Source organism: Dromiciops gliroides, chromosome 1, assembly GCF_019393635.1.
Source record: "Dromiciops gliroides isolate mDroGli1 chromosome 1, mDroGli1.pri, whole genome shotgun sequence".
Classification (NCBI taxonomy): Eukaryota; Metazoa; Chordata; class Mammalia; order Microbiotheria; family Microbiotheriidae; genus Dromiciops; species Dromiciops gliroides.
The window spans coordinates 280,133,305-280,150,473 of NC_057861.1; the positions used below are offsets into that span (position 1 = coordinate 280,133,305).

At 36.3% G+C, this 17,169-nt stretch overlaps 1 protein-coding gene and 1 non-coding gene across 6 annotated transcripts in view; both read left to right on the plus strand.

Annotated features, from left to right (window-relative positions):
- The window catches only part of C1H8orf34 (chromosome 1 C8orf34 homolog), a 457,453-nt gene that overhangs the window by 386,581 nt on the left and 53,703 nt on the right, over window positions 1–17,169 (plus strand). For all 5 annotated transcript variants that reach the window (XR_006353330.1, XM_043968402.1, XM_043968396.1 and 2 more), the window contains one exon: window positions 15,002–15,122. Coding sequence is in view for 4 of the 5 variants with exons in the window: in XM_043968402.1 (XP_043824337.1) it covers window positions 15,002–15,122 (121 nt within the window). In the remaining variant the exon portion in view is untranslated. The remainder of the gene's footprint in view (window positions 1–15,001; window positions 15,123–17,169) is intronic.
- On the plus strand, window positions 8,573–8,679 carry LOC122737737. Its single transcript, XR_006354526.1, has one exon. It is a non-coding gene; the product is annotated as a U6 spliceosomal RNA (small nuclear RNA).

Sequence of the window (17,169 nt, forward strand, 5' to 3'; positions counted from 1 at the left end):
TTTCTCTTGGATCCTTTTTTTCTCTTGATGCCATCTAAAGTTATTAAGCCCTTTCTCCTCAAAAACCCTGTAAGTTAGGCTGAAATAAGTATGACTTCCCTCATCATACAGATAATAAATTGATGTTTAGAGAGGTTAAGTGATGCACCAGTGGCGATACTGCTAGAATTAGATCCACAATTTGAACCCAAGTTATATGATTTCAGTGTCAGTGATCTTTTTAGAACACCAAGCTACAAGATACTTATTTTGTACATCAAGACACAGGTCAGCTCACCCCAGGTTGTATAGCTCAACACGGCAGTGATAGATAGAGTTCTAGAAGAACTGGGTTCAAATTCCATAGACTTACTAGTTCTGTGTCACCCTGGATAAGTCACTTAGACATCTTGTGCCTTGGTTTTCTTATTTGTAAAATAACACAGTTGGATTTGATATTTCCCAAGGCTTCTTCTAGTTCTAAATCTATGGCCCAGTGACCCTATGACCTGTGAAAAGCATAAATATGCCTTGAGAATCTGGGCAGGTACTGTATCCATATGTGTACATATGTATTAATTTAAAGATGGTTATGACCAGCATCAAACAAGAAAACCTCACAGGTTGAAATTTTTGGAAGGCAACATTCACATTTCATTTGGAATTCAGCCTAGACATAAGAGCTTAGTTTCCTAGGTAGCATGTTTATTTTTACATTTATAGAGTAGTTAACACCCTGGTGAAGGAGGAGGAGAGATGGGAATGGGTTGGTAGCAGGTGCAATGTAGGAAAGGGGAGGATTTTACAATGTGCTTCATAAGCATTTGCTAAGTACCGTCATATACCAAACCTTGTGCTTCTAGTATTGGTGGTGGGAATCATGGGCCTGTGGGAAGTTAATGTAGAATTATGCCACCATTTAGTCTGTTCTCTTTTTTTCTGAAAGTAATGCCCTTAAATCCTCTCATACAAATGACTATTTACTCTTTATCCTCATCTCCTGCCCTCTCTAGTGCTCCCTGACCCCTGCAAATAAACTAGACATTCCTATGCCATTTAAAAAATGTCACATAGCCCCCTTAAAGCATGATGTTTCTTCCTGTTTCTGACTTTAAATAAACATGCTACTTTTAATACCTTTTCCCTTGGCTATGTCATACATGAGCACAAAGAAAATTGTTACCTCAAGAGAATTCAGAGATTTTGGTGAGATAATGTGGTATGATGGGAATCCTGGCTCTACTATTTGCTAGTTGTATGACTTTGGACAAGTCACCTCTCTTCTCTAGACCTTAGTTCCCTCATCTGTTAAGTAAAGGATGGTACAAGATAATTTCTTAGATACTTTCCAGATCCTCCATTCTGTGATTTTGTCATTCATTCATTCATTCATTTATTCATTAATTTTCTCTTTCCTTCCTTCCTTCCTTCCTTCCTTCCTTCCTTCCTTCCTTCCTTCCTTCCTTCCTTCCTTCCTTCCTTCCTTCCTTTCTTTCTTTCTTCCTTTCTACCACAATTTATTAACAACTAAATATGTATTGAGTACTATGCTAGTCAATAATATAGTATTTAATGAAGTTCAGAATGTAACTATTTATAGAAGAACTACCTATTTGACAACTGTTGAAAAAAACTGGAAATCACTCTCATAGAAATTAGGTTCACTACATAAACTTAGATTATATATGTCCCAAATGTATTCAACATCTCAACAACAAGTTAAGATCATGTTCACACACACATATACACATACAAATAAGGAGAGAACTAGATTAGATAATTTCCCCACCTATGACCAAAGGTTGAATTCCTAAGCAAATAAATGGTAGAAAATATCATAAAAGATAAAATTATTAATTTTAATAACATAAAAATAGAAAAGTCACTGATCAAACAAAATTAATACACTTGAAGTATGATGGAAAACCATTGCTTGTCAAAAATTAGATAAAATATATCTGATGGGGGTCTGTACCTATTTTACCAGGATATTCAAAATGTCTTAGGGCAGTTTTAAACCATTAATGATTATTGAGGAAAGTTATCAGAAATATAGGGTATCTCCAATTGTTCTTTTAAAATCAAATCAACATTTAGACTTTGGAGACACTCAGTACATGACCAAGCCATTCCCTACTGGAAAAAATTATCAAGGATATGAGGAAAGAGTTTTTAAAAGAAGAACTACAAACTGTTAACAACAGTATTGATCCAGAGAAGCAGCATGGAATAACAGATAGAGAACTGACCCTAGAACTTGGATTTAATTTTAGCTTTTTACATTACTGGTTGGGCGAATTATTCAATCAATCAATCAGTATTCTAGGCAACTTTCTAAGATTTTAAATTAGCACATTTTGGGTCACTAGGTAATACTATGTTCTTCTATCATGGAATGGTAAACAAATTGTCATGTATGAAGGTTATAGATTATTGCTATATTGTGAGAAATCATGAATACTAAGAATAAAGAGAATGACTTGTACAAAGTGATGTGAAGTTAAGTAAGCAGATCCAGGAATATTCTACTCACAATGACTAAAAAAAAAAAAAGTACATTGCAAATTGAAATTAAAAAACAAAAACAAAACACCTGAGGGCTATGCAGTTATCATGCCCAATTTTGACCCCAGAAAAGAGTTGAGAAAATTTATTCTCACTTCCTTTGTTACAGAAGTAGCGGTTGGATGTTCTATGAATGTTGAATTTTGTTAAACTCTTCATTTCCCCCTGCCCCACTTTTTTGCAACAAGGAATGGCTCTGGGGGTAAAAGAGATGGGGAAGATTTATTCAGAAATGAATGTGTTGAAAAACACATCTCTTCACCTCACATTCAGCAAATTGGCAAACATTCCAAGATGTGGAAAAAATAAAAAGAAAAGTTTAAAAAAGAAACAAAAGAAAACAAAACAAAAGAATAGAAAACAAAAGAAAAAATATATTCCTCACAGACACTATCATGATATACTTGAGCTTCCTTACAAGAACTGTTATACTCTTGTCTCCCTCTTGCCATCCTTAATGCATATAGTTCATTGCATCAAAGAATTGTAGATGTATAATACTGCCCATCTATTTCAACCCATAGATGAAAAGGAATTTCCTCTGGAATAAGTTTTACAAATTATTATAGAACCTTCACTTAAGGACCTCCGGGGATGGAGATTACACTATCTGTTGATGCCTTCTATTTTCCTTTTGGAAAGTTTACACTGGTGGGCTTTTTTCATTCAAAACCTCATGTAAGCTTTGTGGCTCAGTATACCAAAGCAACTTGGACTTCTAGGAAGTTGGTCCTCCGGGAGCAGCTAGCTACCTCTATCTTCATCATTCTAGTGGTAATGCTGCCAAATGGATATTTTCTATGGCCTGAGACCAATTCATATTTTTCTTGGAAGCTTTGGATGTAGGGGCCCTGAGGTTTTTATCCTCTTCTGAGGATGCACCTTGATCTTCCTTGACGCTAAAGAAACTTTCAATAGTTCTCATCTTTCTTTGCTTGCTCATCTTACAGTCTTTTACTTGACTTTTAGCTCCCTCTTACAGTGGAGCCCTACTTCCAAGCTATACTGTCCCAAGCTTCAGAGGGTCCCACGTGTTTTGGTTTGAGGGAGAGCAGGTTTTTTCTCTTGCCTGTCCTGTTCTCTGGTCAGAAGATAGTCCCAAGCCAACTTGCTAATTAACCAGCCAGCAGAGTGCTGTGGTGGTTCTTAGCTTCCAACAAGCCTGTACCCCTTCCCTACCTGGGCCTCCCCCTGCTCAAGATTTCTTCCTGGTTCCCCACTGGGGTGGGATAGCCGAATTCCTCCTTAGGTTCTGCAGATACCCCTCTATTCCCCCACCCCAGCCAGACGTTTAGCCCTCTCACTTGGCCATAAGCTTAGTTCCAGAAGACACGGTTGCTACAGCTGATTCAGAGGCTGGGGCTAAGTTCCTCTGGTACAGAATGCCTGTGGTCTGTGTTGGTATGATCACAGAGTTGGACTCTTCTTGCAGCCCAGCACCACCCTCTCTAAGCTATCTTTGGCTGGAGAATAATCTCATCATGTCTTTTTATGGGTTTTGCTGCTCCAGGGGTTATTTTATTGCTGTTTTGGGGGAAAATGGATACTTTCTAGTACTATAACTTGTAAGCCTCCTTTCAGTATGTAACCCTAATTTCAATCCTAAATTGATAACACTCCAATATAATTTAGCTAATTAACACAATATAATTTAGCTAATTAACAATTAGCTTTTACAGAAGGATAGGACTGAAAAGGGAATAATAAGAACTGTAGTATAACAACCCCCAAATCAAGAGCAGACATCCTGTCTTCTACCATATCAGTGACTGGGGAGAGTGGGTTCAAACTTACACTGGTGGCTATGCAACATTCTCTCCACCAAGTTCACTTCTGGGTATGCCACAAGCAATGAACAATTTGTTCCCTTTCTTACAGGACAAAGTGTCTGGGTTGCTGGGTCAATTTACTCCTGGGATGGGTCAAGCCAGCAGCTTCTCAGGGTCAGTTCATCATCAGAATTCACTACTACAGATACCAATGTACTATATAACCAGTTTTAAGTGCTGGCCATTATTTCATAATTATTTTGATTTTTTCAAGCTCACAGGTCCATTTGGTCTTAATACTCAATTACCTTAGATCAAGAAAGAAGGAACAAAATACTTAGAGAGGAAAAATAGATACAATAAATTCATAGCATATGGTGAGTGGAAGAGAGAACCTGAGGTCCCTTCTTCTCATCCAGAGGCCAACAATAACTCTTCTCTCAGTGAATAGGGAGAAAATTTGCATGTTTAAGACTTTAGTGTGCACATTCAGTTTCACTTCAGTAGCCAATTAAAAAGATTTGCATTACAGTGTAGAATGTTTAAAGCAAATAGAGAATAACTAGAATTCTCTGAAGCAGGAAGGAAAAAGGGCCTTTCTATCACAGGTTTCTAGAAGCAAGCTCAGTAGCCTTCTAAATGGATATTGTGAATGCTCAGATGATTTGGTCCTCATCAATCAATCAACAAACACTTATTCAATTTTTACTATGTGCCCAGAGATATGCTTATTGGTCCGTACCCACATTCCATTTATATCAAGCTTAAATTTTCAACTTTCTTCCATTGATCCATTTTTGGTTCTTCCAATCTTGTTTAAGTCACAATCTTAAAAGTTTTGTTAGCTTGTCTTTCTTGCTTTTACTCTAGATCCTTTCCAATATCTCCCTAATATACTTAAGTACAAAATTAGTTGCTGAATTCATTTCTGAATAATACAAAGCATAAGTAGAGATTCCCACCCACCCTGCCATATGCTAGGCACACATTTATGTAAAATTTATTTAAAAGTCTGGAAACCTAGTAGTGCAGGAGATTGTACTAGGTAAGCTTAAGAGCATTAAGACCTAGTTTTTTTAGTCCCTACTGTGAGACTACCTTGTGGAGTGACTTTGAACAAATCATTTTAAACTCTCTGGAGATCAGTTTCCTCAACTCTAAAATTAAGGGGGGGGGGGAGAACGAGAGAGTCGGCATCCCTGGCCCTACAACCACCAAGGACTAAGGGTCAAATCACCCTTCTGCTGCGTGCTACCCATATTATCTTGGACAAGTCAGTTAATTTCCTTAGACCTCAGGTTCCTTATTCACAAAATGAATTCAACAAGCTAGCTGACCTTGAGATCTATGAACCCCTTGACGAGGGTCACTTCCAGCTCTGTCATCTCTAAAATCAGTGCTTCACAATAAATACATTAATGAATATGATTAATCATAACATTAATTCATAATTTTCAATACCAGAAGTAGAAAATAGTACATGTTGTTATCAAGGCAGCTGATAGAATTGTGGATAGAGCAGTGGGCCTGGAATCAGGAAGACATGAATGTGTTGAAATCTGGCCAGACTAAGTGACTTACTAGTTATGTGACCCTGAGCAAGTCATTTAATTTCTGTTTGGGTCAATTTTCTCAACTATAGAATGAGGATCCTAACACCTCCCTTACAGGGTTATTGTGAGGATCAGATGTGATAATATTTGTTAAGAAAAAAAAATTCACTTACACAACACCTAGCAAATAGTAGGCACTATATAAATGCTAATTCCCTTCCCCATCTCATTTCAGTTTAAATAAGAACATATTGGGGAACAATAATTTATTAAGTGTTGGCCTATGGGCCAATACTGTGCTAAGTGTTTTACAAATATTTCATCTGATCCCCACAACAACTCTATGAGGTAGGTAGTCTTATAATTATCCATTTTTATAGTTGAAGAAAATAGGTAGATAGCATTCAAGCACTCAGGGTCACATAGCTATAAAGTGTCTGAGGCTGGATTTGAACTCAGATTTTTCCTGACTCCAGTTGCAGCACTTTTTTCCACAGCACTACCTTGCTGATGAAAATCTTATAGCTCTCTAGATGTCATATATTTTTAATCCTACCTTTTATCTTTACCTTAAATATTAAGAAATATGAGCATTTCAACTTCCTGAAAAAAAGACATAAAGGAGATTGTACATGAAACAATGAACATGTTATATACAGTTTGGGTTTTTTAAAGTGATATATTTGTATATTAAATTTAATATATTGATATTTCCATACATTAAATTTAAGCTGGTATTAACACTACTGCCCCATTTGTCTTCATCCTCTTCTGAAATTCCTTCTCTTGTGTACACTTAAGCTTTAATTGAGAGAATAAGGGCTTTCATTTGTATGTTGTTGCCTGACTCTTTGTGACCCCATTTGGGGTTTTCTTGGCGAAGATACTGGAGTGGTTTACCATTTCCTTCTCTAGCTCATTTTACAGATGAGAAAACTGAGGCAAACAGGGTTAAGTGATTTGCCCAGGGTCACACAGCCAGATTTGGACTCCTCAAGAGGAATTTTCCTGACTCCAGTCCCAATATTCTTTCCACTGAATCATCTAGCTACCATAGGGTTCATATAGTTAATGCTTTATGGCTGACAGACTATTCCTCATAAAAGCCAAATAGTCAGATATGGATTCTGTTTTTACAGATGGGGAGACTGAGGTTAAGGGAAGGAAAGTGACATGCCTGAAGTGAACTCGGTAGTAAATATCAGATTCTATGTCTTCTGACTCTAGCTCCAATGTTCTTTCTTACCATTCTGCCTCAGAATGTTAATTAAAACAGAACTGCAAGGAAAGCAAATGCACCAAGTGAAATGTGTTCTAAAAATTATAACAGTAAATAAATATCCTGGTGAAAATCTTGACTAACTTGGAGCGTGTTGATTGATATGATTTTAAACAGAGTCCGTTTGTTTCTCTGTAAAAATCTGGAGCCTTCACATATGGGCATTTCTTTTAAAAGATGAAAGGCAAATGTTATTTAGTTAAACACATATGACAGAAGACTTAATATGTGATTTATACTTAGCATGATCAGATTCATATATACCAAGTGCACTGTTCATGAAGTGGAACATTTTTCCCACAACATGAACAATTATCCTTTTATCATCATTATGGGGAATAGTGAAATCCATTTGCCCCAAATGGAATGATTAGATTTTAGCACAAAACATACTATATATTACATTTCAATGGTTCAATGGATCTGTGGCCTCATAAATGCTGACCGTTAATCTCCAACTCCCACCAGTACAGTGTGAGACCTGGATTCCCAATTTGATTCAATACACATATATTATGAACCTACTCTGTGCCAGACACTATGCTAAGTGATGTAGAAACTAGGAAGAAAAAGAGATAGTGCCTGTCCTCCAGGAGGTTATAGTCTAATGGCAGAACTGAAAAGGGTATGGGGGACCAGGAAACAGGGCAGCCAGGGGCATGGTATTCCATGAAGTCAAAACCAAGCAGGGCTACAGATGGAGGTAGCAGAAAGGTTGTGAGTCTTCTAAAAAGGAATGCTTTTGGAGGAATTTAAAGCTCCGCCCTCTAGTGTACTAATCAGAGAAGAAAGGCAACTTAAAGTGATTTGAGAAAGTGTACTAAAACCTGAGGTGATCAACTTAGCCTAGGTGTGTGTTGTGGGGGGAGAGTAGGCATGGTATTTTGGTATTCTTCCTCATCCTTTTATCCTGTACAATCCTTACCCTTGTTTTCTGATAAATCCTTCATAGAAAGTCTATGAACCATGCTGAAGGGCTTTTGATTTGAAAAATACTTATGTTTCTTGAATGAGGGGTTTTGAGCTACATTCTCATTTGATATGACAAATAATAGATTGAAATGTTATTAAATAAAGTAAAAACCTTCTATTAATTGTCAATAGGATCATTAATTTTATATTTTAAGTTTCCAGTAATATTTTTTTGGTCAAAGCTCTACATACCAGGGTTTTTTTTGTTGTTGTTTTTGATTAAATAAAAACTTTTAAGCCCCCAGAAATGAAAAAAACTAATTTGTTTTGCTGGCTACTTGGGCTATTGAATTCAGGGAGATGGGATCAGTGGAAGAGATGCAATAGTCCAGGAATAATATTCCTCCTATTTTCAAGCCAGAGTTAAGATTTGGCTTCCTTATACTTAAACTATGGCAAAACTTAGTAAATTCTCAGAGGCACTTTAGATCATCTTTTACATTGTAATCCTTTTGAATTTAGCAAATGAACAAATGCTGTACTAAAATTGGAACAGTACAGAAAAGATTAGTGTGGTTCTGGTATAAAGATGACATGAGTTTGTGAAGTGTTCCATTTTTTTTTACTAGAATATCATTATGAGAAGTAATAAAAAGGGATGGTTTCATAGAAACCAGAGAAGACTTGTAAGAACTGGTGCAGGATGCCCTGAAAAGAATCAGGAAAATGATTTATGCAATAGAAAAGGAAGAGAGGAAAGTTTTGTCCAGAGGGGCGATTTTTTTTTTTGTCCTCATGAACCGACGCTTTGACATTAGTCTTGCAAAGGGAGGGCCTCTGCAGAGAATACATGTTACAGATGGTGTATATTATAACAGAAAGAGAAAAAACAACAAAAACAACAAATCAAAACTGTTCATTTAAAGTCTCTGAAAGTCTTTTCTCAGATGTCCTCTAGGTGTAGTCGTGGAATGGAAGTCTTTTCAGGGGTTGATGTGTGGATGCTGGTAATCAGCCAGGAAAATTTCCTACAAAATTGAGCTTAACACAACTTTAAAACAGCTTTGTCAATAATCAAATCAAACAATGAAAGTTCTCAAAAACATGTCTAAGGGAATACAGAATCTTAGTTGTTACACATGAAACATATAATAAAACAAAAATTGAAACATTCTTTAAAATTATAATCTTACTATAGTCCCCCCTTATGGAGGGTAATTGAGAAGACAATTGCTGCGATATTAATTATTAAAAATAATTTTTATCTTTGTTTCATCACTTTTTGCATCATCTGCCTAATTATCCTCATGCCATTATGAGAAATTTTAAAATCTAATATAATTAGTAACAGATGTCAAGGCCAAATTCAACACTGTTATTTATCATGACACCTGAGATAATTATGGGGGTTACCAAAAAAGAACAGAGAAATGATGGGATATGAGCATTCCCACATTTGAGCAATATGTACTGCCCATGCAGTATGCCAGGCTTAAAATAGGTGGATGGAATATATGTCCATGCCACCGAACATATTAGAGGAAACTGAGTCAGACTTAATCAGATGCATGGGATTGAGATGTCCATGGCATCAGGCATATAGGAGGGAGCATAGAAGCCAGGTGTAGAAGTGAGATGGGTGGGATCAATACTTCCAGCCATCTGTACAATATTGTGGGGAAAAATAAAATAAAATATTAAACCAAGAGAATCCAACCTCAACATTTGTCAAAAGCCGTTCCCTCGGCCATACCTTGACTTCATGCATGTCTCCCCTCATGTGACAGTTCAGTGTCTGCTCTTGCATGTATTCCTCTTGTGATTGGATGGCATCTTGGCCAACTGGCATCTGATAACTCAGAATAAAGGTAATTAGTGTCTTAAATGATAAGTTCCCATAATCCAAGTCTCATATGGATTTAAAAATTGAGGATAATAAATGATTGCAAAAAATGTGAATACATCTTGACTCAGAACACAATATATAGTTATGCAACAATTTCAAATAATATCTTTTTTTTTACTTAGTATACAATTACTTTTGTGAAAAATCTGAACATATTTAAATACAAGTTAAAGCACAACACAATCTCAAAGACAACTTTTACAAATGTTCCCCTCTTTTTTTTTTTTTTTTGGAATATGCTTATCAAAAATAATACTTCTAGAATCAATTTACACTTGCCATGGCAACCAATTTGCCAGGGAAATGCTTTAAAGAGTTTGATCAAATAATCAGTTGAGAAAAAATAACAAAAACAAACAACTCAGAATATGGGAGCACAATACTCCTAGAATTAACATTGTATAATAAAATCAAAACCATCTTGCAATGTTTCAAAATTAGATAGACAAATGAATAGAAGAAAATACACATGGAACAATAAAAGACAATGAAATTCAAACTAAGGAAGTCTAAATGAATGTGAACTTAATATTAATAAGAGTATTATAAAATATAAACTTGATCACATGACTATAAAAAGCTTTTACAAATATTCTCCTTGTTTTAAAAACTAAATATAAAACACAATCTCAAAAGCATGAAAATCTCTATGAAAATAAACCCATACCATTAATTTCAAAATGTATATGTAATAGCATAGAAATCCTATGTAACCTCTGAACTGATATTAATACTCTGAGTGAATTCAGAACACCTTTGATTCCGATATCTAAAATCCCCAATACTCATATCAATACCTTGCTGCTTACTTCTACATTTCTGTAAAATATATACCCTTCCATGGCAAAAGAGGCAGAGTCTTGAACTATGTTGATTGTCATTCTTATTCAGCTTAAGTTTTTCTTCTTTAACCCCTCTATATTGTCTGTCAGTCTTTTCACCATACAAATGCTTTATAAGATTACTAATTAAAGACAAAAGCAGGTTAGCAAAATTATGAACAAAACGAGCATATCTGGAATTTAAAGAGTTTTCTAAGATTGTCTCAAAAGCACAGCCAGGCCGGGGAAGGGCTGAGCCTGAAGCTGCAAATGCAGGTAGAAAAAGTTGAGCATGCGCATCAGATCTCTGGACTTCCCAGGCAGGGGAAGCAATGGGCTTGGCCATAGGAGGAGTAGAGGGTGGGGTCTGGAGAGGAGGGGAGGGACCAGAGCAATTTGAATCAGACTTGATTTTGAACTCAGGCCTGGATTCCTCTTCCCCCACTTTGCCTCCAGGTGCTAGGGGATTAAAAGCTTCTAGAGGGTGGGTCATTGCCTCCAGGCATGCAAAATTAGAGCAACAATTAGTGTTAGAACTGGGAAAAGCTGCGGGAATCTCTTCAGGTTTCTCTGAAAAAGCATGGTTGGGAGAGGGAGAGATATTTCCTTGTGTGAGTAAGTTGCTGGCTCTTTTAACAAAAATAAAAAGAAAAATAGAAAATCCACAAAAACAAAGCATTAACATGATCTTATCTCCCATTTGTCTGGTTAAACAGACTAAAATCAAAAATAGGCTAATTAGGGAGTTTAAAAGGTCCATTCGAAAAAATTTAAAGGGAAAACACAGCCAGTACGCCAGTACTTAGCAGTTAAAGGGAGAGGGAGGGGAAATTTCTTACCCAACCAGAAGATCAGAAGACAGGTTTAGCTTTCCTCTTCGTGGTCAGCCATCTGTTAAGGGCTAAAATTCTAGCTAGTCTGTCTAAAATATCTATGAGTGGTCGCCAATAAATTATAAGCTTTAGCAAGAGTTAGACTTTTAAGCATTTATTAAGGAGAATAAGAGTTTGGTAAAGAGAGAGAGAAAGGCCTAGATTCCTATCTATTAAAGGGAGAGCACATTTCTAGCTCCCTTCTCCGCCAGCGTCCTCAGGAAAGAGAGTCCCGAGACTCCGCGCCAGTCTCTTCCTTCCTCCTCCCACTAGTCCGCGTCACTTCCTGATACCAAAGACAAGACTCCTGGTCTTGCCCTCAAAGACCTTCGCTTCATGGGCAGAACTCTTCTACAGTTAGTATCCAGCAGGTGGCGTTATTCCAATCGTTACATTACAATGCTAAATTCAAACCATTTCCTGCAGTGCAGTAATTGACTTGGAGTCTTCAGGAAGAACATGCATACAGAAAGGAAGGATATGCAAAGGTTTTTGTTAGTTCTGAAAAGCCAGAGCATTGAAACATCATTGAAACAGCCTAGAACTCCCTAAATTGGGTCAGCTTCTTAACTGCCCTCACTTGAGGAGGTCATTTGAATCCATCACATTCCAAAAGCAAAGAGCAAAGGTTAAAGGAGTTTAGGGATTTTGCCAATCTGATTGACTGGGGTCCTTTTGAGGGGCAATAGTGCTTCTCACCTCACATAGCATACTGTAAGGGAATGATGATTGTTACTAATTAATTTTGGCCACATTTTCTTTACAGTTTTTCTAAAATTTCTTTGAAAATAATTGAAATTTTCAGGTTCATGAAACATTAATTTTTAGAGTTTCATTATAACTCTTCTTGTTCTAGTCTATTCAATTCATCTACTTTTCTGTTTGTTGTTGGTTTGGGGTTTTTTTTAACAATATTATTTTGTTTTAATAATTACTATTTTATAGTAAAAGTTGATATTATTACTCCATCTGTGGTCCAAACATTTTTCATATTTCCCTTGATATAAATTTGTTCCTCCAAATTAATTTTTTTGTTTTGCTCTGTAAAGTATCCCTACAATGGTTATTGCAAGGCCTCTGTTGGCTTTAATTAATGTTATTGTTCTTACCTATTAACCCAGTAAAATCACATGTCCTATGGATCAGGTTACTGACAAGTGAAATCTCTTGGTATAGACTTCATTTCCAAAGGAGAATAAGAACCCCAAATAAGGAAGCCATAACAGAGAAAACTATTGGGGTGGCATAGGGCAAGTCAATGAATTGTTTACCTTAGTTTCCTCAGCTGGCGATAATAACATTATCTGCTTCCTAGGGTTATTGTGATAATCAAATATGATAATATTTGTCAATCATTTAGTATAGTATGTAGTTCTTAAAGGATGATTATTGCAGTTGTTACTATTATTGTATTTTACTTTGATTATTACTAACATCATAGACATAGCTGTGACCATGCTGTCATTTTTTAAACAAATCATTAAAAACATGCACAGAGGTAGAAAAACTGATTAATTTTTATTCTCCCATCATGCCAGTCCAGTAATAATTGCTTCGGTTTCCAGCTGGAAAAAAAATTTTTTTCATCACTGTAAAATTAGATGAAATCAAATTTAAAAAATTATCACCTTATAAGGGGGCAGCTAGGTGGTGCAGTGGATAAAGCACTGGCCCTGGATTCAGGAGGACCTGAGTTCAAATCTGACCTCAGACACTTGACACATTTACTAGCTGTGTGACCCTAGGCAAGTCACTTAACCCTCATTGCTCCACAAAAAAAAAATCACCTTATGAAAATGAGTTTTAGTAAAAATGATAAAACTGAAAAGCCAATATTTACCAATATTCTTTGAGGAATCATGTTGAATTCTGGCTGATGGCCAACTTGAAAGGCAGACAGCTATGCAAGAAAGGAAAAAAAAGGGGCAAAGCTTCCCATAACTGTTAATTACTCCTTATGCTATAAGGGGATATTATCAGTTCTCCAGCTGGTGGTGATTGTGATTTGGTGCAATAATCAGAGATCTATAATGGAGCATTACTTCTAATCACCAAGCCAGTGAAGTAGAAGAAAAGACAGGGAGAAGTGAAGGATGGGGGGACTGAGAGAGACAGACAGAGACAGAGAGGGACAGAGACAGAGGGACAGGGACAGAAAGACAGAGTCAGCAGAGATACAGAGACAGAGACAGACATAGATAGACAGAGAGAGACAGAGGTACAGAGAGACAGAGATGGAAAGAGAGAAATGGGGGGAGAGAGGTGATGGACAAAAAAACCAGAGAGGTAGAAATTGAGACAGAGAGGGATAGACATTGAGAGACAAAGGGAAGTAGAGACAGAGACAAAGAGATGAGAGACAAAGACAGAGGGACAGTAACAGCAACAGATACAGACAAAACAGGCAGACAAACCCAGAGACAAAGATGTAGAGAGATAAAAGATATAGTAAAAATAAAAAAAGAGACCATGAATCAGTATTTGTAGAGTTGAGTAGTATGAGCAGTGTGAAAGCCTGTAGTTTGGGAAATATCCTACAATATATTCATATTTGGATAGATGGGAAAACAAAATGAGCAAGTCCTATAGTGGGCAAAGGCTATTTCATTCCACTGGTACATCTAGAGCAGGGTTTCTTAAACTTTTTTCACTCATGACTCCTTTTTGCCTGAGAAATCTTTATATGACTCCCAGGTATATAGGTATATCAAATAGGTATACATAACCTTTTACTGTTGGTAATTTTTTCACAACCCCCACATTCAGTTACATGCCCCCATATTGGGTGGTGACTTTGATCTAGAGACTATGTGAATTTCAAGGTTGTAGTTCCTTACCCTGGAATAATACTAGCATTTTGGCTGCTATAGGTATTTTACTGGCATAGATAGTTTGGAGGGCTCAATGATTCTCTAAATAGTCAAAGGAAGCTCTCAAGGCTGGACAAAGGGAAAAGGAAATCGGGAATTATTTAGTGATGGAGTTTGAGAAAATTTATGTGTGCCTGTGACCACATCTCATTTTAGAAATAATCCTGGTCTTGGACTTGAGACCTGAGTTTAAATTCTGGTTATGTCACTATGTGACTCTGGATAAGTCACTTAACTTCTATCTGCCTCACTTTCCTCATCTGTACAATAGAGATGCCACTTATCTCTAATAGTTATTGAGAAGAAAGTGTTTGTAAGCATTAAAACACCTTTAAAAAGTAAATTACTGTAATTCTTCTTCCAATGAAAACAATTAGAAAAAACTAATTCTTTTTGCTGTTGAAGGTGTAAACACTGGAGAAACACAAGTATATTGTACCTCCATATCTACCTGAGTTTTTCCCCATTATTTCAGTGCCCCCCAGTATGGGACCTGGCTAACCTGGCTACTAGAAGTGGGAGCTCAACAAGTTTAAAACTCTTGAAAGATTCCTTAGCTGTGAAGGAACTACAGAGCATGGAGAAGCATCTTGCTGGTATGTATGGGTTTATTGAATATTTGAGAATGTCATGGGGAAAAATGAATAGTACCTTTCTTTTAGTTTTAATAGAGAAGTCAGGGAAAACATGTTCAGGCTTGAAATTATAAGGCTTATAATGTCTAAATGGAATTTCAGAAAAGCACCACTGAATAACTTCACTTGTTTGTTTTAAATACCAAGTAACCTGTCAAATGACATTAAATGATTTCGAGCCAAAGTGAGAGGAGATTCAACTTTTTAAAAAAAGATATTAAGTAGTATATACATAATATATTCCCTACATCTTAGATTGACTCTGCTTGGTTGTCACTATTATTTAAAAGATCCTTCTAGCAGAGTTCCTTACAAAGCTGGAGCTATTGTTACTTCCTGCTTACAAATTATCAATGGGAAAATGCTGTAACCTCTTTATACCTATCATGTATTCTTCCATTGCCCATTGGGTGATCCACAATTGTTATTCTTTGGAAATCGCAATATTTCATGATGCTTAGCAATATAGTATCCTTGGTGAAATACTGGTGTAAAAATTGTGCATGTGTTTGTGTGTCTATATGGTAGGGGGCAGTTTGGAATCTTTGAAATCACTGTACAGTTTCCCAAATTCAATCCAGACTGTTCTTTCCTCCTATTTCAGGGGTTAGGTTTGTTGGCCACTTTGACAGTCTGATGAAGAATAATGGTTTAAATGCATAAAATATTAACAACAATGTTACTACTTGCATGTTAAGTTATTAATCATGTGTATTAATATGATACATAATTATATTGAAATATGGAGTGGGGGGTGAGGGAACAGGGGTAAAAAGAATAAGCACTTATTAAGTGCCTATTATGTTCCAGGAACTGTACGAAGCACTTAACAAATATTATTTCATTTAAGCTTCACTACAGCTCTGCAAGGCAGTATTATTTCCCCAATTTTATAACTGAGGAAGCCGAGAAAGACAGAGACTGTGCCATACAGCTAGTTGTAAGTGTCTGAGACTAGATTTGAACTTAGGTCTTCTTGACTCCAGGCCCATTACTTGATCCATTTTGCTACCTAGCTGTCTAGATTAAATAAATACATTTATATTTTAATAAATGCAGTTATCAAAACACTTAAAAATAACTTTGTGATTCCCTAAGAACCCTCCCCCACTCTAATTCAAATCATATCCCAAGTCATTTTTGTTATGGGGTTCTTGTCTAAGGTATATATAATGGACTAACTTAATCCATTGTCATAAGTTGAGTGATAGTGACTCTCCATCCATTTGGTTTTTTCTGTGGCTCAGAGAACTGAGGACTACCTCTAATATTCTGAAAGTTGATGTCATCACAATTATTGAAAAACTGTACCATCTCACCTGCTAGAAAGAATATCTCTTCCATTTGGACTCATTGAAAGACTTTATCCATCACAGCTTTTTTTTTTTTTTTTAGCATATATCTCCTTGTTTTATGCTTCACTTGTTGCACAAATCTCTATGGTGGCTGGTTCCATCTGCCTAGGAACCTTGTATGATATTAATATTTATGTGATGAACACTTTGTTGGAGCCCTTGAGAATACATTTTATTCTACTGAGTCAAAAGCCTTTATAAAAGAAAAAATAGTCCCCAAACACACACAACAGAATCTTGTATTCTTTCTATCTTTCAGTTACTTGGATGATTGTGAAAGATACAGATTGCTATAGAAAATCTTTGGTCCAAGTTAGCTTGTTTCCTTTTATTTTTTTCTAAGATACTCTCATTAAATGCATAGGTCATTCTCATAAAGATTATATAGGCAGAAAAAAGTAAATGAATGAGGCACTAGTTACTGATGTCTTCTAGATGCTATAGTTTAGTAATAACACTTTCTTATTGTTCGGTTGTGTCTAAGTCTTTGTGACCCCATTTGGAGTTTTCTTGTAACAGACAACTGGAGTATTTTGCTGTTTCCTTCTCCAGCTCATTTTATAGGTAAGGAAACTGGGACAAATGGTCCTATGCGACTTCCCAGGGTCACACAGCTAGTAAATGTCTGAGGCTGGATTTGAACTCAGGAAGAT